At 37.8% G+C, this 27,752-nt stretch overlaps 1 protein-coding gene across 2 annotated transcripts in view; it reads right to left on the bottom strand.

The window, feature by feature from the left end:
* The window catches only part of CCDC50 (coiled-coil domain containing 50), a 73,405-nt gene that overhangs the window by 21,748 nt on the left and 23,905 nt on the right, over positions 1-27,752 (bottom strand). The window contains exons 2-6 of one of the 2 annotated variants that reach the window (XM_028160702.2): positions 22,656-22,718; positions 21,049-21,175; positions 16,205-16,295; positions 6,815-6,932; positions 2,279-2,797 (exon numbers count right to left, since the gene is read on the bottom strand). In XM_028160702.2, coding sequence (XP_028016503.2) covers positions 2,279-2,797; positions 6,815-6,932; positions 16,205-16,295; positions 21,049-21,175; positions 22,656-22,718 — 918 coding nt within the window. The remainder of the gene's footprint in view (positions 1-2,278; positions 2,798-6,814; positions 6,933-16,204; positions 16,296-21,048; positions 21,176-22,655; positions 22,719-27,752) is intronic. The other variant, XM_028160705.2, reaches the window with a different exon arrangement.

Raw genomic sequence — 27,752 nt, 5'->3', positions numbered from 1 at the left:
TGCACTGGGCCCCTAGTAAAGACATAAGACCCTTTCTTAGTAAACAAAAATAAAACTTTAAATAAATTCTGCTAGGAACAAGGTAAACCAATGATGACAGATTCTTTAATATAATGCAAGAATATTTTGTAATAAGCCAGTCTGACACTTGGGGAATGTCATAGCAGAAAGGTGCAGAATTTTATGACCCTGAGAGGTTGAAGGTTAACCTGCAGAAAATTAACAGGCTGACATGATTTTAACAGCTAAATGGAAAAGTTACCCTGCTAGCCTTGAGAAGGTTAACCCATTTTATATTTAATTTAGCAATTTTATTTTGCATTCCCTTTTCAACCGACTCTGTAAAATCTGGTCCTGCAAATGCTTACTTAGAACAAGCTATTTGTCATGCTGCTAGTTTCCTCATTATTAATTATGAGGAAAGTTATTAATGCTAATAACTAAGAATAGACACCTGTGCCTAGTAACTATATTTTAATGTAATCCTCTGACCTATTCCAGAGGATTTGGAAAAACTAGCCTAGAGGGTAAAATCTGTAAATTAAATTGAATACAAAATGACAGACACAGCACCTATGTTAGTAGCCATGTTAGTACCTGCCCAGCCATATTGATTTTTAAACCCCTGTGCTGGCAAAATAAAAAAAATAAATAAAAATAAACATTTACCTATAACTCCAATAGTTGGGTCTGTGATTCAGTGTCTAGGTTTATATCAGTTTCACCTTTCCTAAGTCTGTTTAACATATCCTCAAGTATAACTAAACACCATAAAAGTTAACCAGCCCTCGGAGCACACTTATAAGGTCAGATTCATAGAATCAAAAATATAGGGTTGGTGTAATCACCGCTCCTCCCCCAAACCTTTAGGACTCCAACATGTCTTTCTAAATCTTCACTCATAAAGCCTACTCCAGATAGAATATATCACTTCCTCCTCTATGCTCCCCATAGCTCACTGTTCAAAGTATATCTAATTTGCAATTGCTGTTTACAAAGCCATAGTTTTGCCTTCATTATTAACCCTCCAATACTCAGATCTAAGCATAAGCCCCCAAACACAAAGCCTGAGGCAAGAATATCTGTGACAGGTATCAGTATGGCTTGCTGAACTGAATTTTCATTTTCTTTTTGACCAAGTACTTTAACAACTTAAAGGATTAACCTGATAGAAAGCAGCAACTAAATCAACCTGAATCTGCAACATCAAAACCAGTTTCCAGATCAGAAGTAGAGGTTGGCTGGGCAAACGCTAAAGAAGAAAACAAGAAGAGATGCCTCCTTGGTACTCCTTTCCCAATAACCCTAGCATTTCTAAAAAACTTCAGTAAGAGTAAAATAGATCCAGGGAGGTTAGCATGGTCTACTACCAGATAGAGCAGTGCTATGACTTACAGTGTTGTAGCCGCAAGGTTTACAGACATAAATAAAGAGAACCTTCACTGTATCAATGATGGACTTAAGAGTAAAATCTCAGAGATGCCAGAAATGGAAAGCTTAAATCTAACATTCTCTTCATTCCTATAAAAGTGCATGTGTGCCTTGGAGATATTGCAGATTTGGTTCTGGACCCCACAATAGAGCGAGTGTGGCAATATAGTGAGTCATAACCGTTTTGCTGGAGGAGGGTCTTGCCTTCAATTTGTAAAAAATGCAACATCTGTGAAGTGCAATAAAGTGAAGCACCTGCACCAGGAACTTACCTGATATTGGCACCTCAGAACAACTATAGAGTTAGGGTTGAAGAACATTAGGCGTAGAAAGGAACCTAAGGCAAGGATTTTCAAATTTTAAGTACACAATTGTCTCCAGTGTCATAAGAGACTGCCTATCCAATCTCTCGCTTTACAGATGGGAAAGGTAAGGGCAAGAAAATCTAGAACCTCCAGCCCCATTGGCCTTATAGTTAGGCAAATGTTATGAAGGCAATGGCACCAGATCTTCTGGGTTCACCGAAGTAAAACCAGAAATTCGGGAGCTTTGCTTTGGTATCTGAATCTCGGATGTAGGATCTTGTCAAGGGAGGAACTGTATCTGGCTGGGATGGGCACCTCCATTGCAGTCTGGAAGGACCGGGTAACTCTCTCAGTAACCGAAGACAGAAACGGAAAGTCACCAATATTTTTCTTCTTCCTGCTTACTTGAGATTAAGGAAATACCTTATGTAAAATCTGGCTCCAGGTTTATTTCATAAGAATAGGTTGCTTGATATGCTTATTAAATACATCAGCTTATACGTATACACAATACCAGGCCTTGCCACAATGTCCTTTATTACCTGTGTCATGGAGGTGGAGCTGCTCCTCACTCTCTGAGAAGGGAGGAGTCCTGGGCCTGTGCTTCCGCTCTCTGCGCTCCCCTTGCCCACGCTCCCTCCCGTAAGCAGCCTCCTTGCAGTGAACCCCTGATTTTGGAGAAGACTTTGGTGAAAGCCTGTCTTTGTGTCTGGAATGTTTTTCCCAGTTCCGAGTCCGATGGCTACTGCTAGCCTCCTGGTCATCAGATTCCGTGCTCAGAAACACTTCACCGCTGATCTTGGGAAGAAGAGGTCTCCGGGGCCTCTCATGGCCAGACCATTTCCTTTCACACAGCTCAGTGATAATTTGGGGATCATCCCTCACTTTGCATGAGCTAGAGGACAGAGACTTCTCAGATACACGATGCTCTTCCAGTTCTTCCCAGTTCTCCGGTGGATGTCTGGGTTTCTCCTTTCTCACAGTCTTTTCATCACTTTGGAGTTTATAGGACCTTGAGAATCCAGAACCCAATTCCCTTGCCCTCCTTGACCGTGGCTGGTCTGAGTGGAGGTAGAGGAATGTGGAAACAGAAATGCAGGTTAACTTAATCAGATTATGAACTCACTGTACAGGTGAGACAGGATCCAAACCTAACCTGTTTTAAAATGGAGAGGACCACTTTTTCAACTTAACAAACTGAAAGTAGGGGATGGGCATCTACTGGAAGGATTCTGGGTATATAGCCAAAGAGGTAAAATAAATAAAGTAATTAATTAATTAAATCAAGTAAAATAAATCTGAAAGATCTTGATCATGATTAGGAAGAGTTAACAAAGTACTTTAATATTTGCCAAAAACAGAAATTACAGCCATTAAATGTTAAATTATACTTATAAAACTAATTTGGAACTGTATTTGGGGGGAAATGGGAGTTGAGGAAATCTCATAAAACAGAAAAAACTAAGCTGCGTGATTCCAGTCAGAAGCTTTCAAATATTCTTCTTGGAAATAACAATAAATCAAGATCAGAATGTTGATAGTTTCCATGTAGTTCAGAGAAATGATCCATGGATTTTAGTATTCCTCTATCCTTTCCCCTTAGGTGGCCAAAGCAAACATTCCCAGACATAGAGTTCACTGTGAAAGAGGATGAAGTAGAAGAAAATTTTAAGTGATTCAATGACCCTGTTATCTTTGGATAATTCTGCTGCCAATCTACTTGAATTACGGCAGAGAAAAAAATTAAAAAGAGATGCCATCATGGAATACACAAAAAAATAGTAATTTCCTAAATTCATTTTTAAAACTTTATGATTCTATATTATTCATATAAAAATACAGTATGTGCTAAACATACAAGTCCCTAAGTTTAACACCATGTTTAAAAGCAGCAAAATAGATAGGTGTTTTTGTTGGGTCTCACTTAGGCACAAGTATAGTATAGAAACAAAGGAAGTATATTAATATGCACTTTGCAAGAGTGTATTTATTTTAACATTTCTAAGCCAATAATACATTTTCAAAATAATAAAAGGAGATCCTAATTCCATGGAAAATTGCAAAGAGAGCTGGAATTAGCCATTTGCTGAATTGCATTTGAAACAGCTATCCTAAGTTGACAGGATATAAAGGAAATAAAGAACTATACATTTTTTAGTTTCTAGGTTTTATTGTGTTTTTGGTGGGGGTTTTTTATTGTTGTTGTTGTTGTTGTTTTTTTTAGGTTTGTTATTGTTAATCTAATAAAGGAATAGAGGAAGGAAAGATATATGGTAAATGCATCATTGATGCCATAAGCTTCTCAAACATTTCGAACTACTTCTTGAACTTAAGAAGAAAATTTGCTTCAAAGATGACATCTAAATTAAGATCTTTTGAAAAGTCAGTAAAAGTACTTATCTTCAGAATTTATAGTTAAATTTATTTTTTACATAACAGCAAAAGTGAAACAGAACAATTACTCTGTAATTAAAAAAAAAAAATAGTACCTACTCTTTTAACCAAACACTTATTTTAAGTGTATCTTGACAACTGAGAAAGAACCAATTGACTATTGCTGTGAATTAATATAATACAGACAGCTATTTGAATGATGACCACATCCAGGGAACAATGACTTGCAGTGTTAATACCAGTGTTTCCAAAGACAGCTGCATGAGTGAAGTCCGCCTTTAAGGCCAAAAGAAACAAGAAGGGTTTTGTTTTCAACATGGATTTTTGAGGCTATGACTATTTTGTTGTTGGTGTTTTTAAGTTCTTTCTCAAACGTTAAATGATATTAGTAGTTTTACTAATTAGTAGGGAAATGTGTTACAAGAAGGAAAGCAGAACAGTCACTACATTTTCAGAGTTGATGGGATAAAAATATTTATTGCTTAATTTGCTGTGACGTCTTTAAATATGGGGGGGGGAAAAAAGACAGGGGTTGAGGAATCTGGATCCTTTAAAAACCCATCCAGTTAAGGACTGAGACTTGTATATTTCTTAAGACCAAGTTATTTGGCAAATATAATTAACTTCCTTATATCTAATATATACATATACATGCATATGTATATATATATATATATATATACACACACACACACACACACATTTTTGGTGTCTCCATGTTTGTCTTTCAAAATAAGATATTTGTCTAGATATAAGAAGTACTTTGTTATACACACATAACTATATAAACAATAGTACTTGAGAGTTTGTCTTCACCAAAATTGCATTATTTGATCTTCTCAACATCCATGAGAAGAATGTACTATTATAATCCTTTTACAAATGATAAAAAGGCTTAGAGTGATTATAATAGATAACTTCCTTAGATCGTATGATTCCAAAGACCATAACTTAAAAAATATCACTAATATTCCTGCAATACTAGTAAGTAAGTGGCTTTGAAAGAAAAACATGGATTCACAATAAGATATACCATTTCAGTTGATATAAATCTGACAGATATTGGTATAATTATAAATTTGCATAAAATTTATAAATGATCATTTTTAAAAGATTCATTTATTAAATTTTAAGTAAAATACAGCTGAAAGCTTTTGTAATAATATACTGTGATTATTATGTAAGTAAGGCAAAAATTATATACACAAAGACAGAGAAGTACAATGAAAGAATTATCTCTTATGTGTTGGGAAAGGACCACTGCAAAGAACATAAGGACCACTTAGTAAATACAAACTGAATTGTAATGTGATTTCTCTGATTTCAACTTGGGTCTAACTCAGAGGCATATAAATAAGGATCACATGCTCAGCAATACATAATCTCTCAACAACAACACAACTGAAGACGAATTCCAACATTTACAAGCATATGCTAAGGAGGTCACTACTTCACATTCCCAATCCCCCAAGTGGCATATATGCCACTCTCTATAAGTTTACAAAAGCACTTAAGGTACATATAGGATAGTGTTTTTTGTTGTTTATTTAACTTTTAGATATCCCTGAAAATCCACTGAATTCTTAACATCTGATATGAATCAGGATGAGGGTACTGTGATCAAAACAACCAGGTTTGAGTTCCAATTCAAGTTAGTATAAGGTTTTAAGAGAGAGACTAAAATTAATATTTTAGTATACTCATTGCCATCCTAATTGTTTTTATAGACTTAAAAGTTTAAAGTAGTTATTTTTATTTGCAGTGCACATGCCTCCAGAGTAGAATTAAAAGTAAAAACAAAATAAAAACACATTCCTAAGATTTTAATTAAGTCTAAAGAGTAACTCTTTACCTCTGGTCTCTAGTATAGCACAACATGGGCCATAATGTTTCTTTTTAAATGATGTACTACATGTCTGCATTAGAAAAATCAGTGTAAGAAAAATGGGTATCCTAAAAGAGCTGGGCACTTTACATATGGAAGAAGAACACAGCAAGCAATAAATGGAGAATCAACCTGCTTACTAATTACGCCATAGGGCTGAGCTCTACTGATTATGATCAATCTAGAGGAACAATGTGACTGAGCAAGATGCACCTAAACTGTGATAATTCCATCATCTGCATATACATTCCTTTCATTCTACTCATCAAAAGCAAACACCCACTTACCTTTCTTAATGAAATTATAGAGAAGCAACTGATAATTAATTTGCAAGGGTCTTTAAAACCATCAAACTTAAATCTTTACTCCTAGAAGCAGCCTTTAGATTTTATTATTTGTTATCCTAAGTATGGCCTCTGAGCTGAACTACAATAAACACTCATACTAGAAGCTATAGGAAATATCTTTCCTTTGACAGATCTTTAAAAAGGACTGAGCAATAACCTGCAAATACTCGTTTCCCAACACACTGAAGGTGAAGAGCCACCACCACCGAAACTGCCCACCACCACACTGCAAACACAGGCACTAGAAAGAGAAACTTCGAAGGGACTTCCTTCCCCCAGAAAGTTTTCTATGTGGTAATCGAATAGCAAAGAAAGCATCAAGAGCAAAAGAATGAACAGAGAATCATAAATTTTAATTTGTCACCATTGGCTTATGTTTAAAAGACAAGAGGAATGGGGGAAAAAAGCTTTGAATCTAAGGATAGAGTAGGTCATGATGTAGGCAATGTTACCTCCATCTTCATAATAGTAACTCTCTCCATAAGCATTGGCTCCAGAGGATTCTGGGAAGTGTTTCTTTCGCTTTTTCTCTTCCTGTAACTCCTTTTCTTGCAAATGGCGAGCTATGTCCTGCAAATACAGAGAGAATGAAAATAAATATTAGCAAAGCATGAATGAACTCCATACAATGACCCCACAGGTCAATGATTCCACACTCCACTGCTAAGCTTTTGTAGGTGGGCTCTGTCTATAGTTCTGCAGACTCTCTGGTGTTAAACTCAAGCAATTTAAATAGCACAGATGAATGCTCAACAGGAGAGACACAAGATCCAGATAACAGAGAAAGGTATTTTTTTAAATTAAAATTTAAACTTAATCTGAAGATATTCAAAGCTAGTATACCAAAAGTTGGCTATACAACAAAAATTCATATTTGTGAGCCCTTTTCCCAAGACAATGATTCAGCAAGTCTGGGTGGGGAATGATGTAGTAACCTATAAAACTTTATCAATTGTATTTATAATTTAATGTTCAGAGTTTTTGGCTGATCCTGATTGAGCTCTGCATTCGAGTACCGCTGCCTTAACTGAAGAAGAGAAAACAGTCTTCCTCCTGTCTCCCCTCTACTTCATCTCCAGGCAAGATTTAAGCAATTACTGGATGATGAACAACATTCTAACCCTGTCCCCAAAATATTACCATCTCCCTAAAAAAGAAAGGTGTATACAAATAACTACAATACAAGTAAATTATAAAACCTCAAAAGAAGGATAAAAATATAAGACCATCGGAAAACACAGATATTTTACATTACGATTCATTAACAGTAGCAAAATTACAGTTATAAAGTAGCAACAAAAATAATTTTTATGGTTGGGGGTCACCACAACATGAGGAACTGTATTAAAGGGTCGTGGCATTAAAAAGGTTGAGAACCACTGCCTTAAAGGAATTAGTGCAAGTCTTTGCATCTGTGTTTAGTTTTGAACAAAGAACTGGATTCCAATAGGCAAAGTAATAAGAGAGAGCATTATCAGCAAAATTATAAATGTCTTAATGGATATTATTCTACAGAATGATCAATAGTCCCATTAGAATGTGGAGTGTTGCAGAGAAAGGTAAGGCTAGAAAAAATAGTCTGAGGCTGAATCACAGGCATTCCTTGCAGACAATCTTAAGAAGTCTGGAGTAGATAACGTAATAAATGAAGGGTTACTAAATGTTTTGAGCTGAAAAGTGACAGTGTTCTGAATCTGAAGATTATTTCTATGAAAGCCCTATAAAATAACCCATAAACTTTGGTGTGTATACTTTCTTGAAGAAAAGGTCCATAGCTGTCACCAGACTCTTAAAGGCTCATACAAATAGTAATAACAAGGGTAGTTTGAGGTGCTTATTTCTTTGTATTTATAAGAACAAATACAGAAGTGCCTAAATGTTAGTGTAAATTTTGAAGAATCAATTACTATTCTTCCTTTTGCAACTTTCTGAGAAAGTCAAAATGAAAAATATAGTAAGACTGGAAGACCCAAAAACATTCCATCTAAATAATTTTTTTTCACACATCAGTGTAGAAGTAAGTTGGATGCTGAGGCTAGATAAATTAGCAATGATTATCCAGATACTCAATATTTAATATTCACCAAAATAGGCTTATAAATCTGACTTTATATTAAATAATGCCTAAATTCAAAGTTATAAATACACTGTTAACATATTGCCTTTGAGTGCTACCTACTCTGGAAGATTCTCATAAATCTATATAAAAGTCCATGTTATAGTGTCAGACACTTGAGTGTGCACTCACAAAATGTTGCTACTCAGAGTGAGAGGTAAAAACCACAATCCTACTTACACATAATTTTCATGTAAAGAAATCTGAATTTCTAACACTTTGATGGAAAATGCTCCCTAAGTCTGAAAGTTAAGATGATTTCCTTTTTCCTTCCAGTTCAAGCCAGAGATGTTCCAGAGATACTGTGAAAGAAATACTAACTACTAATATGAGTTTCTTTGGGCTTCTTTATCTATACAATGAAGAGCTTGAACTACTCAATCTTAAAGTCAAATATCTTGAATTCTTTAGGTATCATTTTAATAAATCTCTGAGTATTACCAGGTACCAGCTGCCGTGCCAGGTTTATTACATTTGATGCCTTACAAAGCAATATGTCAATCAGGACAATACAGTGGTGGGACAGACAACTTGTTCTCCCCAAATTAGTATGTGTTATAGAATTTCCAAAATCCCTAAACTTTTTGCTTCAGAAGTAGGGAAAAATGCTAACAATTTCGTAAGTCGTCATGTTTATTAAGCACCCAACACTACATTTTCCTAAGTGGTTTACTTTACAGAAAACAAAAAATTTCTCTTGCTATAACCGAGTAAAAAATATAAAGAATAATTATCAGCTCCAAATGTCAGCATAAATTATTAAACTACATTCCACAGACAACTTATAATTGCTTTCCTACTAATGAACATAGTATAAATACATAGCAATAAATGCATAGCAATAAGCTGCTTTCTCAGTGTGAAAACTCAGGAGAGAAACAAGGATGATGCCCCTTTATCACAACACATTAGCTAGGCAAAAGAAGTGATGTTAATCAGGTAGAAAAAAAGTAATCATAATGTCTCATGCACCTTAGCACCCACACCTTTTCCTTTTTGAAGCTCTCAGCTCTCTGAGTAAGATTCTACCCAGTAAGAACAAAGATTACCTAAGCTTGTGGAGTGAAAGAATAAAAGTCAATGGAAAATAACTGCTTTAATATAACGGTGGTTTAGCTTAAGTCAATTCTCCCCGCTGCTTTCCAACATTATTACTGTGCAATGAGTTCAACTGGGTGATTTCAATATAAAAAATTTCCCCTGAAACAAGCTTACAATGGCAACTATTAGTCACAATGCTTGGATGCAGCTTAGTCACCGTGGACATCAATAACCTCCTTGGTCTTCAGCTTCTTCCTGTTAAAGGTTAATCTAGAACAGGATTTCCCAAGCTCTGTTCCTAAAAACAGAGGACTCAAAAGGATCTCCTAAAAAAAAACTCAAAGCATTCCATGGGAAGCAGGTATTATAGCTAACTCTTTAAAATGAGCATTAGGCCCTAACCGGTTTGGCTCAGTGGATAGAGCGTCGGCCTGTGGACTGAAGGGTCCCAGGTTCAGTTCCGGTCAAGGGCATGTACCTTGGTTGCAGGCACATCCCCAGTGGGGAGTGTGCAGGAGGCAGCTGATCGATGTTTGTTTCTCTCTCATCGATGTTTCTAACTCTCTATCCCTCTCCTTTCCTCTCTTTAAAAAAACAATAAAATAAATTTTTTTAAAAAGAACCATGTCTCAAAAAAAAAAAAAAATGAACATTAGGATATTTTAAAACTTTGATAAAAGAGACCTGTTATCTTCCTATAATTCATGAATTTCTAAATTTACTTGTGGCAGAAACCTTTTCTTTTTTTACATAAAAATATAAACCTTATAGAATTAGTGTTCCATAAAACATAACTTGGGAGAAAAGCTAAAATAACTCATAAGCCTTTCTGAAGTAATTTTCCATGATTTTTTAAAAATTATCTTTTTTGCTTGAAAGGATTACAGATGTCCCTTTTTGTTTCCCCACTGATCCCCTCCAACCCATACCCACTCTTCCCCAAGCCTTCATCATCCACCCTCCCACCCCTACCTTTCCTCTGAGATTCAACAGTTTGCTCCATGCTTCTATGTCTCTGGATCTATTTTGTTCATCAGTTTATTTTTTTAATTAATCATATTCATCAGGTAGACTTACTTTGGACTAACACATATAGAATAACTGTGATATAGAAGTCTTTCTGGCCAAGCCATTTATTGGAATGACAATTTACCATTATATCTCATCTCTCCCCTTTTTATTATCCAAGTCACCCAAATGGAAAATCTGAAGCTGTGAGCATAAGAAAGGGCATAGTAAAAAATATCTAGAATGTTAAGGAAAGTCATTTTAATGAAAACAAAGATTTGCTGAACACCTTCACTGGGCCAAACATGGTTAGAAGCCTGTAGAGAAACAAGACATGGTCACTATCCTGAAAGTCCTTATCTATCAAGTATTAGAAGCAAATAATTACATAATGTAAGATGTACAAAGATGAGTGCCCTAAGAGAGGCATTAATTCAAGCAGGGTGCGTTGGAGACCACAGGAGCCTGGCATATTTTTCTCAAGCACTTGACAAATTACTGAACCACGGTGTTGGATTCCTTAAGTATTTTTATGGTTTATATGATTTCATATCAGGGTTATTTCTCTCTGGGGAAATCTTGGGTATAACAACAACGTAAAGGGATCTAAAGTCATGACAGTCAAATGACTGTCAGAAAGAAGAAAGAAAAAAAAGAAAGCCATTCCATTAGATTGCTAAATTTTTTACCAACTAGCAATAACTTTACTATCTAACTCCGTAGGGACCTCATAGTAGGTATAATCCCAACAGGGTTACTATATAATACTAGGAAAAAAAGATCATTCCAATTCTATGGATGCAAAAATGTCAGTATAAATAGGATAAAAACAGAGAAGACTTTTTCTTAGCTAGAGTTTCCCATTCACTATCCCTTTCTTGCCATATATATATTAACTTATTTTTAGTACCAAAACATAGGAAACAATTTTAGTAACTAAAATGTATTACTATTTGAGCTATTCTCTAAATATCACCAACTTATATAAAAATTCTTCTAGAACATGGAATTCTAATCAGTTAAAAAATTCTATGAAAAAAAGTAGCATGGTTCACACTCAATTAATTTTAATGTAAATTAGTTACTAAGTTTATTCCTGAGCAGTCTATATTATAAATGATTTTAAATTGCTAGACTAGTGCCAGACTTTTCATAACATGGTTGGCTATGTTGTTTACTTAAGAAAAAAAAAGAAGTTTCTCTCTAATAGCCACATACATTTGGACTTGTTGGTTGTGAGAATGGCAACAGGTATTAGACCGGTTGGGTCAGACCAGACCTGGGTTCAGCAACCATGGTATTTGAGCTCTGGCTAGGAAAGAATTCAGAGCCAAGACTCAATAAGAGAAAGTTTATCTGGAAAGTCACAGAGGTGGAAGTGAGTGGTACAAGCAATGGTCTTAGGAAACCAGTTACAGAGGCAAAAGTACGGCATTTAGGCCTTAGGAATGCGAAGGATAAAGGTGACATGCCTGGGGTAGGAGAAAGAGGTGAAGAGAGGAGAAAGACTAGGGTATGCTCCTGGTGGGGGACAGTCATCTGGGTCCTCTGTCCTAAGGGCCTTTAAGGGCAGAGGTTTTATGAGAGGTCTCAGGGGAGGATCCCAACAGAATATTCATCAGCTTTCTAGGTGTGTCCTTTCAGGGTCATGGTCTCCACTCACTGGTTGGCACCAAGACAGGGTGTCATTATCCAGTGCAGCTGGTCCTGAGGTCAGCCTGTGGGGTCGCTTTCTGGTTTTGCTGCTTTTCTGGGCCTCGATCTGAAACACAACTGAGGTCTACATGTACTTGATGTGGGTCAGAACCTCACTGTCTTGGGGGCTTAATGATTAAGGGCTATTTTCCCATCCCCTTATTCCTCCTCTAAGGGGGTCTAACCCTCATAACTAGCAACATGCCAGGGAAGGAAAGGTCAGGGGGTTCCATACCGAATGACCAGCAATATGAAAGGTCAGTGGGACTAAACCAGATGACCAGCGATATGCTAGGGGAGGAAAGGTTACCCTGGGGGGTGAGGTCTTTGTTTTCCCAGTTTTGCTCATTGCTAGGCACCGGGGGCTTTCCATCCTGGTGACCTTCTATACCTGGCCCATCATCCTTGTTCTGCTCATGTCTGTCTAAGTACAAACCTAAGTTCAAAGACACACATATGTATTTCTATGGATAGTCTCTCTCTCTCTCTCTCTCTCTCTCTCTCTCTCTCTCATCTCACACATACACATACAGATAGATACACACACACTTTCTCTCTTACTTAAGAGTTTTACTTAAGAATAACTAAGTTAAATGAACTAAATACACACTCCTTAGTTTTATTAAAGGTCACTGACAAATGCTTATGTTGTGATCAAGAGAGGGATCCCAGTGAAATTAGTCCACTGTACTAATCACAAACTCATACAGTATGGTATTCCCAAAGGCTAGAAGCCCTTTCAACAGGGCACCTAGAAACACATGCGGATACTATATTTAAGACATTGTTAACAGTTTTTAAGAAAGGAAGAAAGAAGGAAAGTAGGGAGGGAGGGAGGAGTAAAGAGAGAAAAGAGGGGGCAAGGGAGAGGGAAGGAAAGAGGGGAGAGGCCACAGTGCTGATAAAAATACAAAAGATTTTTTTCCTTTCCTTTTTTTTTTTAAACTTTTCAACAGCTGTCTCCCTGAAAGGAAATGCTACTTTCCTTCATCTGTGATCTGTTAAAATCATAATAAAATTATATTGGAACAAAGCTAGACATGCTGATTCACCCACAAAGTTGTATAACTCTTAATTCTCCTACACAATGTTGTTCAGGAAAAAAAAAATCTGTATCAAGAGTAAAGGGGCTTTGAATTCCACATCTGGTTGTTTTAGGGGATTATAAAGTACCCAAGAAAGTTGACCCCCAAAATTCTAAAAGATATTTGGGTGAAAATCCAGAGAGGAATTTTCCACATCCCTGCTGTTGAATAAAAACTCATTAGCTAAGCAGACTCGACAGGGAAGTAAAAAAGGGGGGCGGGGGAGGGGAGAGACAGAGAGAGAGAGAGAGAGACAAATTAAGACAGTTCATGACTAACAGGCAAGGCTTTTGGAATATTTGGCAGGAAAATGAGCACTACTGTCTCAGTCTCCTGTGTGAGCCAGCTTGGATGAAAACAAACAAATTAGCATTATCATACATCTTTCAAGGACAAACTTTATTAATGCAAATTTTGTTCATTTAATATTAACAACATACCTGTAAGCTGAGAGTCATATTTTTCTACCATAAAAGAATATCTTTGCACAGTAACCTCCTTCTAATCTAAGGCACCAGTTGAAAACTCAAAAAGTCTGAATGGGGTTTTTAAAGGCCAGCCTCGCTAAATCTCCACAACTGGGTTTCTCATTTAACCTCTCCGCTGTCCAGGGGCAGGAGAAACATTTCAGTAGGTCAAATAGTGGGGAATGCAAGGTAGTGGTGAGAGGCCTTGAAGGGCAAGAAAACTCCTGAAGATACCTCAAACCTCAGCATGTTGGAATATACTAAGCCTATATATTTGTCCCACTCTCTTATCACATACCTCCACTAACTTATCACATATCCCTACAAGAGAAATCTGAGTTGTTATAAAGAGTAGAATTGTGAGAAAAACACCTTACAAGAAAGCAAAAAGAGCAATTATTAAGTTAGTATGTATCTTTGTACACGATCTCATTTAAACCTCGTAACAGCTCTTTAAATTATGCATAACTATCATGATTTCTCCAATATAGAACCTAAGTTTCTACACGTTTAAGAAAGATACTGAAACTCAAGGCTAAAAGCTAAACAGCTAAGATTCAAACGCAGGGCAGTTAACTTCAAAATCTACATGTTTTTTGTTATGTCACAATATAACTAAGTCAGAAGCTGTCAGTCAAATCTGTATTGTATGTACAACCATTTCTCTGGCACCTTATTATAGCGTGGGACCAGTCACTTTCTTCTTCAAGTCAACTTCTATATCTGAAAAATGGACTTTGTCACTATACTGCTTACTTTATATAGTATTACCACGGGGTTATTTATTGAGATTGCTACTTAGATTCTACATGCCTAAAAGAAAGTGTTTTGGTTTCTCCTTGTAATCATTTGTCCATGAATGAGGCAGGGGTGAGGAGGAAAATCACAGGACACCAGTAGCATTTATCAGGAGCCAACCATTACTCTGTTATTTTTAAAAAGAAGCTTTCCTGTCTACAAAATATAATAACTTCTTTCAGTTCCCAGTTTCATTCCCAAAGCAAAGTCTTGACTATAGAGAAGGAACACATTTTGCTGGAAGAAAGAGCTCCTGTGCTGATAACAGGAAGGATAGGAGGCAATCCCTAATTCCTACTTCCAGTTCGGATAACCACAGAATCGTGGTTTATTTCTTAAAGACACAGCTAAATACACTCAATACAGTGAGTGCCTCATACTCATCTGTCAATGAACAAACAGTTCTATGGGAACCAGGATGGCTCAGTGAGAGTAGCAGTGTGTACAGACTACTATACAGGTGACCCTGCCCATATCTACTTAATAGGGCAATCATATGTGCCAGTTAGCTGCGGACAATCCCAGTTTATGTAAATTATTAATAGTGCCCCCTTTTAACCCTACAAAGTATTTATAATTATATAATAAATCATATGACCATTATATTTTTAAAAATGATAAATCGTTTTCTTCCTTATTATAAATCAAGATAGTGGCCGAGAATAGTATAATAGGTATGAAAGAAGGCAGACACTCAATCAATACAAAGTGAAAAGAAACTAACAAATACAGAAAACAACACAAATGCAGGTAATAGTTGTATATTCAAATCTTAAAAACAAATACTATTGCTAATTTTAGTCATTTTTGACTTTAAAAACAATACAATTTAAAAATATATACAGAATCAAACAGATCAGTGCTTTGAGTCAGCGTGTCATAGGGAAGTGAAACAATTAACAAAAAAGAGAGAGCAATGACTGCTCCTGACCCCCGCTCAGGCCATACTTAAGTTCTGCTCACATTCAAGTTGTGGGAATACTATATAGACAGACATCCTGTATTGGGTTGAATAGAGTCCCCTAAAAGTTCATTTCTAACAAGGACCTCGTAATGTGACCTTATTTAGAAATAAGGTCTTTGCAGGTATAATTAGTTAAGAGGAGTCACATTTGCTTGGGGTAGGTCCTCAATCTAAAGACGATGTCCTTAAAAGAAAACAGGAGGACACAAAGATACAGGGAAGAAAGCCACATGACAATGGAGGGAGAGACTGAAGTGATGCAGCGACGAGCCGAGGAATGCCAAAGACTGTCAGGAGCCACCAGAAGCTAGAACATGCCAAAGAAAGATCTTTCCCAATAGCCAGCATAGCCCTGCCAACATCCTGATTTCAATTTCTAGCCTCCAAAACTGAGAGAGAATAAATTTTTGTTTTAAATCACCATGTCTGTGGTAATCTGTTATGCAGCCCTAGGAAACTAATTTATCATGTTTTCAGATTTCACCACATGCAACTGATCGGTGGGCAATAAACAATGGTCTACGGAGGCCAATGCTTGGACTATGCACCCAAAAGCGGAGAGTTCTGTTGCCCATGCAGCAGCCATATACTGAGCCCAGGAACACAGAAAGGAACTGGTCCAGAGCTGAGCAGTCCTTCCTCCATTGGGTGTAGGGGCATTAACCAACCTCATCCTTCTTCTCCTGAATGCGTCGTCTCTCTGCCTCAATAGCCAGCTTTTCCTGGATTTCCTGAGCAATTTCACAGTCCTGTTGTTCACTAAAAAACAAAAGTCAAAACAACATGAGTAAATAAAATACAAAACAATGTACTGACTACTCACTACGAGCCAGTGCCCATTTTTATCTCAATCCTCACAACAGTGTTGCAGAGCTTGATGTTGTCACCACTCACAGATGAAGAGCTTGAGGCCAGAGTAATGAAATTACCTCCCTAAGGTCACAGAGAAACTAAGTGAAAATTTGATCCCGACACTACAATGGAAAGCCCCACGCTTTTCCTACACTACCATATCACCTCACTCCACGGGGACCACCTACAGGGAGACAGGCATGTTTTCTGCAAAGGAGATGTACACTGTGAGATCAATCTCCACAAATGCGTACACAGAAAAACACTGAGAGTGAGATCACTCGATGTCAATAATACTGTGATCACCTAGAGGGGGTAGTATGACTTTGGTGTTTATAATTTTTTAATTATATATTTTTTTCAGTTTTGATAATGTTTTTAAAAAGAGAAAACATGTATATTCCCGAGCTTTGGTTCCCAGTAGAAACCTCTCTTGCTGATTCTAGCTTATTTAAAACTCTGGCTACTGACAAAACTGCTGTTACCACAGTTTTGTTTGTTTTGGCATGCGGGAATTCAACAAAGATTTAAACATACTATCTTCTATATGCAGATTCTATGCTCAACACTGAGGATACAAAAATGAGTAAGTCTTGCTCCTGTGCTCAAAAGCTGCTAATACACTTTTGGTGGGAGAAACAGATTCTTTAAAACAGCATCCATAAAAACAGCAGTTCCAACAGAAAATAGAGTTTGGATCTAAACGGCTACAAGTCTTCTGGCTTCAGGTTTCAAGAAAAATCAATGGGCAGCTTAAAACTCCAGAACAGGATAGATCCAGGGAGCCAACTTTTACACAGTGTTAGCTCGAAAAGATGAACACACATGCTTAGAGTTTACTATCTAAAAAGATGCTGAAATAATTACAATCGTGACTTATGTAAGTAGTTCATTTGCTAAACAAATATACCTTCTTAGTTCTCCCTCAGCCAGTTGAACTTAAAATACTCAAGGAATCTCAGTGTTGGCTGTATAATGTGGTTTTTAATTGAGTTTTTAGGAGTGACATTGATCAATAAAATTATATAGGTTTCAGGTGTACAATTCTATAATACATCACCTGTATATTGTATTGTGTGTTCACCACCGCAAGTCAAGTCTCCTTCCATCACCATTTATCCCCCCAAACCTTCTTTTACCTCCCACCCCCACTGCATAATTTGTTTAATGGCAGTCTTTTGTAATTGACAAATGCTGTGGGGATAGAGGAGCATGGCAATATCCTAACTTTTCTAAACAAAACTGAGGGATAAAATAATTAAAATTATTCTCATTTGCACAAGGAAACAGTCACTCTCAACACATTTAGAAATAGGTAGATGTAGGTGAAAATAGATGTGTGCACACACAGGGGTGATTAGGCACACATGACAGAAAGTGAGGCAGAGAATACAAGACAGAGAGCACAGATCAGAGATGCAAGTCTTTTTCAGTATCAGGAGGAAAAGCACTGGACAAGATGTCTTCAGACCAGATTTCTGGTCCTCCCAGTGACACATGCCCACTCATGTCACCTTATCAGCTATAAAAGATTTTGGACTTAATAACTTCATATTTCTGGCCTAATATTCTAGGATTTATAATCTTCCAAACCAAAAAAATAAAAATAAAATCTATTCAGAATGATTTTTACTTATACTTATAGCCTTTCATTCACTCACTTCTAGTAATTAAGAATCATACACAAAATCATAGTTTTCAAAGACTTTGCTACCTGAATCTTCCAAATTAACATAAAATCTGATTAGGAGTAAGCAACTATGACCTAAACATAAGGTGATAACAGATGAGAAGAAAGCAGGACACAGTAGAGAAGGCAAATCCAAATGAAGTGCTAAAGGTCACAAGGGTCAAAGAAGATGCATGTCCTAGTATAGAAAAGAAAGAAGTGAAGTTTAAGTTGAGCTTCATGGTTTTAAATCAGTTCTACTTTACTTAGCTAATTATATAGACTCCCGAGGAAGCAAAATCCAGTAAGAAAAGAGTAGTCAACACATAAACTGATGAACACAAACAGATTCAGAGACAGAGAAGCATCCATCAGATGCTCAAACTTTAGAGGGAAGATAGGGGAGGGTGGGGGCAAGGGGAAGACATCAACCAAAGGACTTGTATGCATGAATATAAGCATAACCAATGGACACAGACACCAGGGGGAGGGGTGAAGGCATGATCGGGAGGTGCGGGGGCAATGGGGGGATAAGGACACATATGTAATACCTTAATCAATAAAGAAAGAAAAAAGAGTAGTCAGCAATCTTCCCAAGCCTGAATTTGGACAGGAACCCTGGGATCCAGAATGAGTGCAAGATTTCAATTCCTTCAAATCTAAGTATGTAATCCTCCCTTGATGTTCAGCAGTCAAGACTGCCAGGATATGAAAAATCGAAAAACTTCCTTTCTAACTTACTTATTACAGCTAGGAATACCTCCAAACTCCTAAAGTCCCAGACAGGAATATAATACCCGGTTCTCCTCTCATTTAGGACCTATAATCCATCACTCACCAGATTTGATTTATATTTTACAGTGGTTTGTCTCAATCATCTCTCAATAACCTTGTTATACTCACCATCATTACCCTCATTCAGGATCTTAAACTTCCGTATCAACATCAGAACTGGCTTTTATAACAGAGAATTGTGAATAATGTAAAAGGCAATGATTTATTCTTGAATATTCTAGCTCTAGCTCTCACCTTTACTGGGTTTGTGACACCAAACCTCCATACATCTCAAATCTCTCTCTTCTAACTCCATTAACATTCAGGCTCCATGATATCATTTCTCTCTGCATCTGTATTGCCCACTGTCCTCCATTCAAGTCTCACCATCTCTTATTTATTTATTTACTTACTTACTTACTTACTTTATCGATTAAGGTATTTCATATGTGTCCTTATCCCCCGATTGCCCCCCCCCCACCTCCCCGCTCATGCCCTCAGCCCCCTAGTGTCTGTCTGTGTCCATTGGTTATGCTTATAAGAATGCATAGAAGTCCTTTGGTTGATCTCTCCCCCTTCCCCCCACCCTTGCGTGATTTCCCTCTGAGGTTTGACAGTCTGATCGATGCTTATGACCACTGCTGAATAGCTGCTCCCTTCAATCTTTTTTTTAAATTTTATTTTATTGATTAAGGTATTACATGTGTCCTTATCTCCCCATTGCCCCCCAACCTCCCCACTCATGCTTCAATCTTGCCGCCTCTATTCCTTTACCTTCGCAGTCCCCAGAGTAAGTCCCTAAATGAAAATTCAAAAACTCCAATAGTTAGTTCTCTATTACTTATAATATAAAATCTATGAAACCTGAATTCCTTAACATAACTTATGTGACCTTTTGGTCCAGCTTTTGAGTACTCTCCGGCCTCATCTCCTACCTAATCATACCCGCTACTGCAGCAATATTGATCATCTTGCAGCTACCATGTGATCCCAGGTCCTTTTATCTCTTACCTTTATGCATGCTTCCCCCTCTGGCTAGAATGGTTTTCCCCAATTATCACTATAAACTCCTGATTAACCATCAAGGTTCAGATTAAATATATCACCTATGTTGGGACAGGTTTCTCAATCTATTCTCTCTTCATAAGCATGAAATTGACTATTCAATTATATGTGCTTCATGCATGTACCTGTACATATAAAGTGTTCATAATATGTCCCTAAGGCCATTAAAGGCAGTGGTTATGTTTCTTCACATCTGTGATCTCCAGTGCCTTTCATGGTGTCAGGGATAGCAAGAGTCAGTAAAAATGTTAATTTACAAAAGATGGAAGCTGAACAAAAAAATGATGAATAAAGTCCTCTCCACCAATAATAAAATAGAAAGACAAACCCTTCCACAAAGGCAGCAAAAATAATAGGCTCTCTTGTTTATATGAACATGACAACTAAAAAAACTGAGGGGTCCCTTTGATTCTCCCTTTACCCCTTCCTCCTCAAAACAATAGCTAATGGTTAAATCCACCCTTAGAGAATTAGGTGTAAGGAACTACTCTCAAAGAAGAAATGTACCCTCGGAGTTTTAGGGCATTGAAAATGAAAAGTAATTGTTCCATAAGAGAACTTAGATATGACCTTTTCATATCTAACTGTAAAAGAAGAGACTGAAAAAAGAATGTTTGTCAGACACTGAAGCTATGGAGAGAACTGAGTGTACAATTCAGAGCTTTCCAGAAGATTCTGCCTGTATCTGAAAAGTAAGGGGTTTGAGGAAAATAAGAGCAGCAAACCCTGATAGGACACAGTAAAGGAACCCAATACAAGTCATGAAGTTCTATCATGTACAGTGTTTCACTGGATCCCCCAGCCAACCAACCTATGAGGCAGAGATCATCTTTTCCCATCTTGTATGGAAGGAAAATAGGTGGACCACATTTCTCAAAGTCATACAGTTAAAATGCTAAGAGTTCACACCAGAATGCACACATCCCAAAACCAAGTCAAGGTTCCAAAAACAAAGTTTTCAAATCAAAGAAATGGACAGACAGACACACACACACACACACACACACACACACAATTTTTTTAATCTAACAGTGACAGGAATGAGAGGAACAGAAGGAGAGTCTCCTCCTCCCCTGCCCTGGTTGCTGGTTCCACAGAAGAAACCAGTAAACCAGTCCTGGCATGATTCCCTCCACTCCCCAGAATCCTCACAGGTCTTTGTAGCGCTTCTGAAGCTGAGCCTGAGCTTTCAGATCTTCCTCTTGGAGTTGCTTAGCCACCCGGAGATCATGCTGGACCAAACGGTTCCGCTGAATGTTTGATGCCAAATGATGCTCAACTGGACAGAAAGATGGAGGAGAGGAATTACAATGCTTTGGCTTGTTAATAATAAACTTCCTAATAAACTTAAAAAAGCTTTTCCATTAAAGAGCTTCATACCCATCACTTTATTGTATGCTCTCAATAATGCCAGTTAATAGGCAGCACAGGAATTATTATCCCCATCTTTCCATTAAGTAAAAAGAGGGTCAGAAAGGTTAAGTCACTTCCCTTTGGTCACATGGCAAAACAGTGGCAGTGCCAGGACTTCTACACAAATATTAGAAAGCCAGGGCCAGTGTTCTCTCTGCTCCACAAGCTATCACTCTAGTTATAAACTACATTTTTCAATACTTACTTTTATATTGCCTCACCAATTAATGATTCACCAATTACATATTCATAAATATGTACTTTTGTACAACACATACAGCTTCGATTTATTTTTCATAATTATATACTTAAATATTCAGAAAAATCCACAGTCTAGATACCTTCATTGCCTGGAAAAAGACCTTTGCCCCTATCCCTAGGGGAAGAAATAGCTTCCTATGCCAGACTTCTACACACCCCAAATACAGGTGTGGACAAAAAAGGGGCCACATACTAAACCTGACATGCTCAGGGAGGGCCTGCATGGTGGAAGTAACCACAAAGGATGGTCTGCAACTGAATTCACGTTCTTAACTAAAAGTGAGTCATGACTGGTAGTCATGTCCTAGGCCAGTATCTTCCTTGACAAAGGTCAATCTTTACCTTAACTAAGCCTGTCTACTGACTTTTTGCATCTAAGATAATAGACCTTTGAAATGTCAGAGTAATCCCCCTTTACCAGACAAGAAGACCACAAAACCCCTGTGTTATCTTGTTCCCCTGCATACCATCTCTATGTGCTGCAAAGTTAATTAGTAACTATCCTGTACCCAGCAATGTAAAAGAAGTATGTGTGTCTCCATTTTACTCTTTATCTGATCTCAGAGATTTCCTTGATTTGCTTTCTCCTGCCTCCCTAAACTATCATCAATGGATTTCATGTAACCCTCCCTATGTTTCCTCCTTTGACTATAATATATAAAATAAACTGCAAAACTGCCATTCTCTGGAGCATTTTTTTTTTTTTTCAATCTGTTGAGATTTTGCTTCTGGGCAATTGTCGTCAGTTTGGCTCAAATAAACTCATAAAACTTCTCTACAGGTCTGGACGTTTCTCACGTTGATACATGTACAACCAGTCTCCCTCCTACAACACACTAAGGTTTTGAGCCCCTCTTTTCCTCCAATGTACCCACAGTCATCTAACACCGGGAAGCTGTCATACTTCAAAACACCCAGAATGTCATGCTTCTCCCAGGTGTCCTGGGCCTAGACAAATCGCTCGGAGGGATGGATGGTGCAGCCTGGTGACTGTGTTCCCTCCCTGACTCGCTCTAAGACACCTGCCTCAAGCTACCACTATAAAAAAGAAAACCGAGGGAGCAGGGATGAGGGTTATTACTCACTCTCCTGTTCCTGCAGGCTGTGGGCCAGGGTGTGGTCCTCCAGGACAGCAAAATCTCGACACACTGCAGAGGGTGAGAGGGAAAAGCAGATAGGAAGGCTCATTAGTAGTACTGCAACATAAAAAGAAAAGCTTTTTCTTTACTTCAAAAGTCAATTTTCATATTTAAGATGATCAACTTTATAACTTGCACTGCACAAAATAGTGAGTAGTTAGCATAGTCTTCTTTTACACAAAAAACCCACATAAGTACCTGCTCAGTGACAAGCACAAGATATCACAAAATAATGGTTAGCTCTGGTCCCTGGCCTAAAGATATTAACCACAGAATCAGAACCCCGATGTCAGGAAATTCCAATAGACAAGAATGTTTTGCATATTGCAGCTGACAGAAAACTAGTTGTCAAGTGGTCAGAGGAGTTAAATAAACCTGGCCAATGCTTCAGCCACCTGGGGTCCAGAGGATCCTCTCCCATAGACTTCTATCTATCCTGGTGTCATTAAGGAAAAACATACCTTCATCAGTCCCTCTGGTAGGAGCAGATCTCTACTTTAAGGATAATCACATTCTTTAATAGGTCCACACCCTTAGACATTAGTTAGAACTTGTCTAGATCTCTCTAAAGGTAGTTGTCTAAAAAGAATCTACAAACCAAAAGAAAATGGGAACCTCTGAGTATACCAGAATCCTGCCCCTAACTTTGCCTCCACCTGGAGATCCAGGCAAACCATTTGCTGACCTATTTTCTTAGAAGCAAATGAGAAGAGATAGTCTCCAAGGTCCATTCTACCCCAAATTGCAATTTGAACTCCTGCTTCTTAAAGCAAACATACAGACAGGACTCATGAAAAGTGATGTTCTTTCTGTTTGTTTTAAGGATGTGTAGTTTAGGTTGTATGTCCTTACTCTATTCCAAATGTGTAACTGACATTAAAAAAGAAAATTCCCCAAAGCCTCAGACTACTGTAATGTGTAGGACTTATGAAAATGTCCCCTAGGGCTTACCAGAGATTATAGATTTATTTCTACAGCTTTGGATTTGCCTGTAAGGACATTTAACTGAAATCAAGAAACACTCCTTTGCCATGCTTAGCACTATGTATGTGTACATTCATACAGCCTTGGCCCTTATTGCAACAAAAAAGTAGACAGAGCTTAGAGAAGTCAAGGTTAGTCTGAAATGGTTTTATGATGGAGGAATCATTTTTGCCCCAAAACCATATTAAATTGAATAGTACCTTAGCTTACCCCTTGCTCAAATGCAACTGCAAAACCAGTAATTCCAATAGGAAGTCCTGATTATATATATTCTCAGCAAACTCCAACTTGAGGCCCAGATGTGTTACCCGATACTTCATAGGATGAAAGTGCTTATAAGATAAGCTGGTTAACCCTCCAATTTAGTAGGTGAGAAAGATGAGGGCTAGAAGGAAGAAAGAGCTTATTAATGCTATAAAGTGTGTTGGTAATAGGACTGGGAGTCCTTTTCTGAGCCAACCAGCATTCTTTCCTTCCCTGACACATGACACCCTCCTGGACTCCAGGGAAACCATGGTGGGAATAGACTGAAAGAAGTTATTTTACACTGACCAACATGAATTCTCTAAAACATTTAGCTAATTAATATTCATTAATCAAATGGCTAGAATATGTATGGATTTAGTTCATAGAAAACAAATATTCAGAATGAATTAGCTAAAGTTACATCTTGTGCAAAAGAATGCTATTTTAATATATGGCCTTACTATTTGAAGCACTTTTATTACACAACAAAGGCTTATGTTTGTATACTATAGTCAGTATTAATTTTAGGTTAAATAAGATTATATTAATTTTAGAATAACCTTATTATTTTTTAAATAGGGCAGGAACCTATTATTAGGTCAGAAAATCAGTTTACTAAGTCTGGGACAAGGATTTAGAAATTGATAGGCTGGAAAATAGAGGATATCACACATCTACAGGAAACTACGGTTTGAAGAAACATTTTTAGTTGTATACACACATTTATATGAAATGTATTATGCCACAATGTAAAATATACATCACTGAAGATTACACTCAAATAGTTTAAAAGTCACTTCAATTTATGTTATTAGGGTAGAAAGTTACATCAGAAAAATGTATTTTATTTGTTTTTAATGTGTTGACTAAAATTATAAAATTACTGCAGTTTTCCATGGGATAACCATGTGAAGAACTGCAATAACTTATATTTATTTTAGTCAGCACAACATTAAAAACAATGTTGTGCAGTAGGCCTGGGGGGAGGGGAAGGGGACACGCGGGAGGGGGTCCGAGGAGGAAGAAAAGGAGGACATATGTAATACTTTGAACAATAAAGATCAATTATTTTAAAAATGATGATAATGTCATAAAAACATAATGTTTATGGATACACACACCTGAAGTAAAAATACGAATTTTTTAATATATGGCACTGACATAAACTGAATTTAGAATAGTGGTTACCTCTAGAGAAAAGCAAAGGGTCAGCAGTGCCTTCACTAGATATGGTATTCTACTGCTTTATAAATGAGGAGAGAAAGTTGAAGCAAATAAGGTAAAACAGTAACATCTATTAAATTTAGGCAATAGGTTCCTGGGTTTCTACATTTACTGTGCTTTTTGTAATGTTTTATATTTATACTAGAGGCCCGGTGCACAAAATTTGTGCATGGGGGAGGGTGTCTCTCAGCCTGGCCTGCGCCCTTTCACAATCCAAGACCCCTCGGGTAGAGTCCCTAGGCCTGGCTGGAGATCAGGGCCTATCGGAGCTTTCCTTCCCCAGCTGCCAGCAGCTGGCCCCGCCCCCACCACTGCCACTGCTTGCCATCTGTGTGGTGCTGCCCCCCCTACCCTGCCACCAGTTGCCTCCTTCTGCAGGCGACAGGCGTGGGGTGTGATTTCTTGGCTGGCCTGGGCCTCCCTCTGTGAGGCGATCGCTGGCCGGCTCCACACACCCACCACAGCGTCTCTGGCTGGTGGTCTGGGCCTCCCTCTGTGGGTCAATAGATCGCAGGGCCCCCAGATTGATTGCCCTGCAGAGGGAGGCCCCGCCCACCCACCGCAGTGCTGCCAGGCAGGTGGCTTGGGCCTCCCTCTTTGGGGCAATAGTGGAGGCCCTCCCCCCCCCATCAATTGCTCCACCAGCCAGTCAGTGGCCTGGGCCTCCTTCTTTGGGGCAATAATGGGGCGATGGCGGGGCCCCCTGACCAATCGCATCACACCCGCCTTGGCTGGTCTGGCGCCAGTGTGTATCATAGCATGGTTGTCCAGAAGGTTGTCCGGATGGTTGTTCTGTTGTTCAGTTGTTTGGTTGATTTGCATATTACGCTTTTATTATTACAGATACATCACATTTTAAATTATATAATTAAATATTAATTTTTTTAAACCACATATTTTATTTCATCATCAGCATATATTTAAGATGATTGACAAATCAGCAACAGGTTTAAGGAATTTATATATTACAAATTAACCGTAACAATAACTCTCCTTAATTTCCTAACATTTAAATATCAAGAGTAAAGTTATATTCAATTACTGTGATTTGACCCTGAATACAGCAGCAGTTGAACTGGTACCCACAAAATATGGGTAAGCCTAGGCTAGAAAGAAAGGTAGAAAATATTCAAAAGCTACATAGAAGCTTACACACTCACACAGAGTGCTACTGTTACTCCAGGGACTTAGCACTGCAGAGTAAATAAGAACTTCCAAATATATAATCTCATTTATACTGACATTTTATTTGTTGAATCTACAATTTCTTCTGTATGACTAGTTCCTTTTCAGATATACATTTGTATTCTCCTGCATCACTACTCTAACGTGAGCTGGAAAATAGTCACACATCCACCTACCTCTGTAAAACAGTAACCAGACTGGTAGTTACTGAACATATTTCACAGCCAGGCCAAGTTCAGACCCTGATGTTTACTTCTTTTCTAATCTACTCTACTTTGAAGTAAACAGTTTAAACAGCACTGAGGATAAATAGCATAAACTCATCGCGAAACCTAAGATAAACCACTGGGCCCTAAGCTTTCAACCTCCCACTTACCAAGCTTTCCCTCCTGTGTGCAATTCCTCTTACTCCAATCTCAGGCTGATCTTGCAATTAAGACAAATATATGTTAGATTCTTGGAAATTGAGGATGAAATGAAATTTAGGTAAGGGTGGTGCATGTGTTCAGAAGGTGGTTTCTAGATCCCAAAATAAAGCAATAAAAATGGGACACAGTTGACTTTGTCTCTCTACCTCCCAAGAATAGGCCTCTAGAAATCACAGCTGGCTTGTTTCCACTTCTGAAAACAACGGCAATAAAAAGTTCCTTTTATTTGCAGTGTTTCATAGGTGACCTACAAGAAAAACCCTAGCTAGTGACTGCAGTGGGAAATTCCAAAGAAAACCTCCCTTTGAGATCTAACAACCGCCATTGACTCTCCAAAATTCATTACTGCTCTCTTTCCAAAGGGAGGGAAACTCATTGATGACCAATATCAATCAGTTTCCCTCTCTTTGGAAAAACAACAGTAATGAATTTTAGGTGAAGTTATCTAAGAGATGTTAAGCCAATCTGAACTAGGAAATAACATAAGTAAACCCCATGCCTTTGTGTGCTGCCCTACAAAAGAAATGTCTCCCTAATTTATTAAAGAAGAGTTTCTTCTCTTTATCTAAAGCTCTAATAAAAATTGCCTCCATAGAAGAGAAAAAATGGGATGCAGGCAAACTGTGAATAGACTTCACCCTAATGTCCAATCTCCCACCTTCTCAGCCCCATGGTTAATACCAACCCCACTCCCATCACCATCACCATCAATGGCAAGAGCAATAGGTAGGGACTGCAGACACTCTCTTAACTGTCTGCCCCAATTATAAGCCCCCAAATAGCAAACATACCCGGTCCCTCTAGCAATAGAAATTTCTCTTTCAGACAGAATGTTGAAAACAATGAGAATGATATATAAGTAATGTTTGAGCAATTAATTTATGTGCCACATAAACATGTTTTGGGTTTTTATTTGAAAACTAGAGGGCCGGTGCACAAATTTGTGCACATTGGAAGGAAATTAATTAGAAGAAAT

This window comes from Eptesicus fuscus, chromosome 3 (assembly GCF_027574615.1).
Source record: "Eptesicus fuscus isolate TK198812 chromosome 3, DD_ASM_mEF_20220401, whole genome shotgun sequence".
Taxonomy (NCBI): Eukaryota; Metazoa; Chordata; class Mammalia; order Chiroptera; family Vespertilionidae; genus Eptesicus; species Eptesicus fuscus.
Note: the sequence above shows the minus strand (reverse complement) of the source record. Positions and strands in the feature narration are given on the sequence as shown.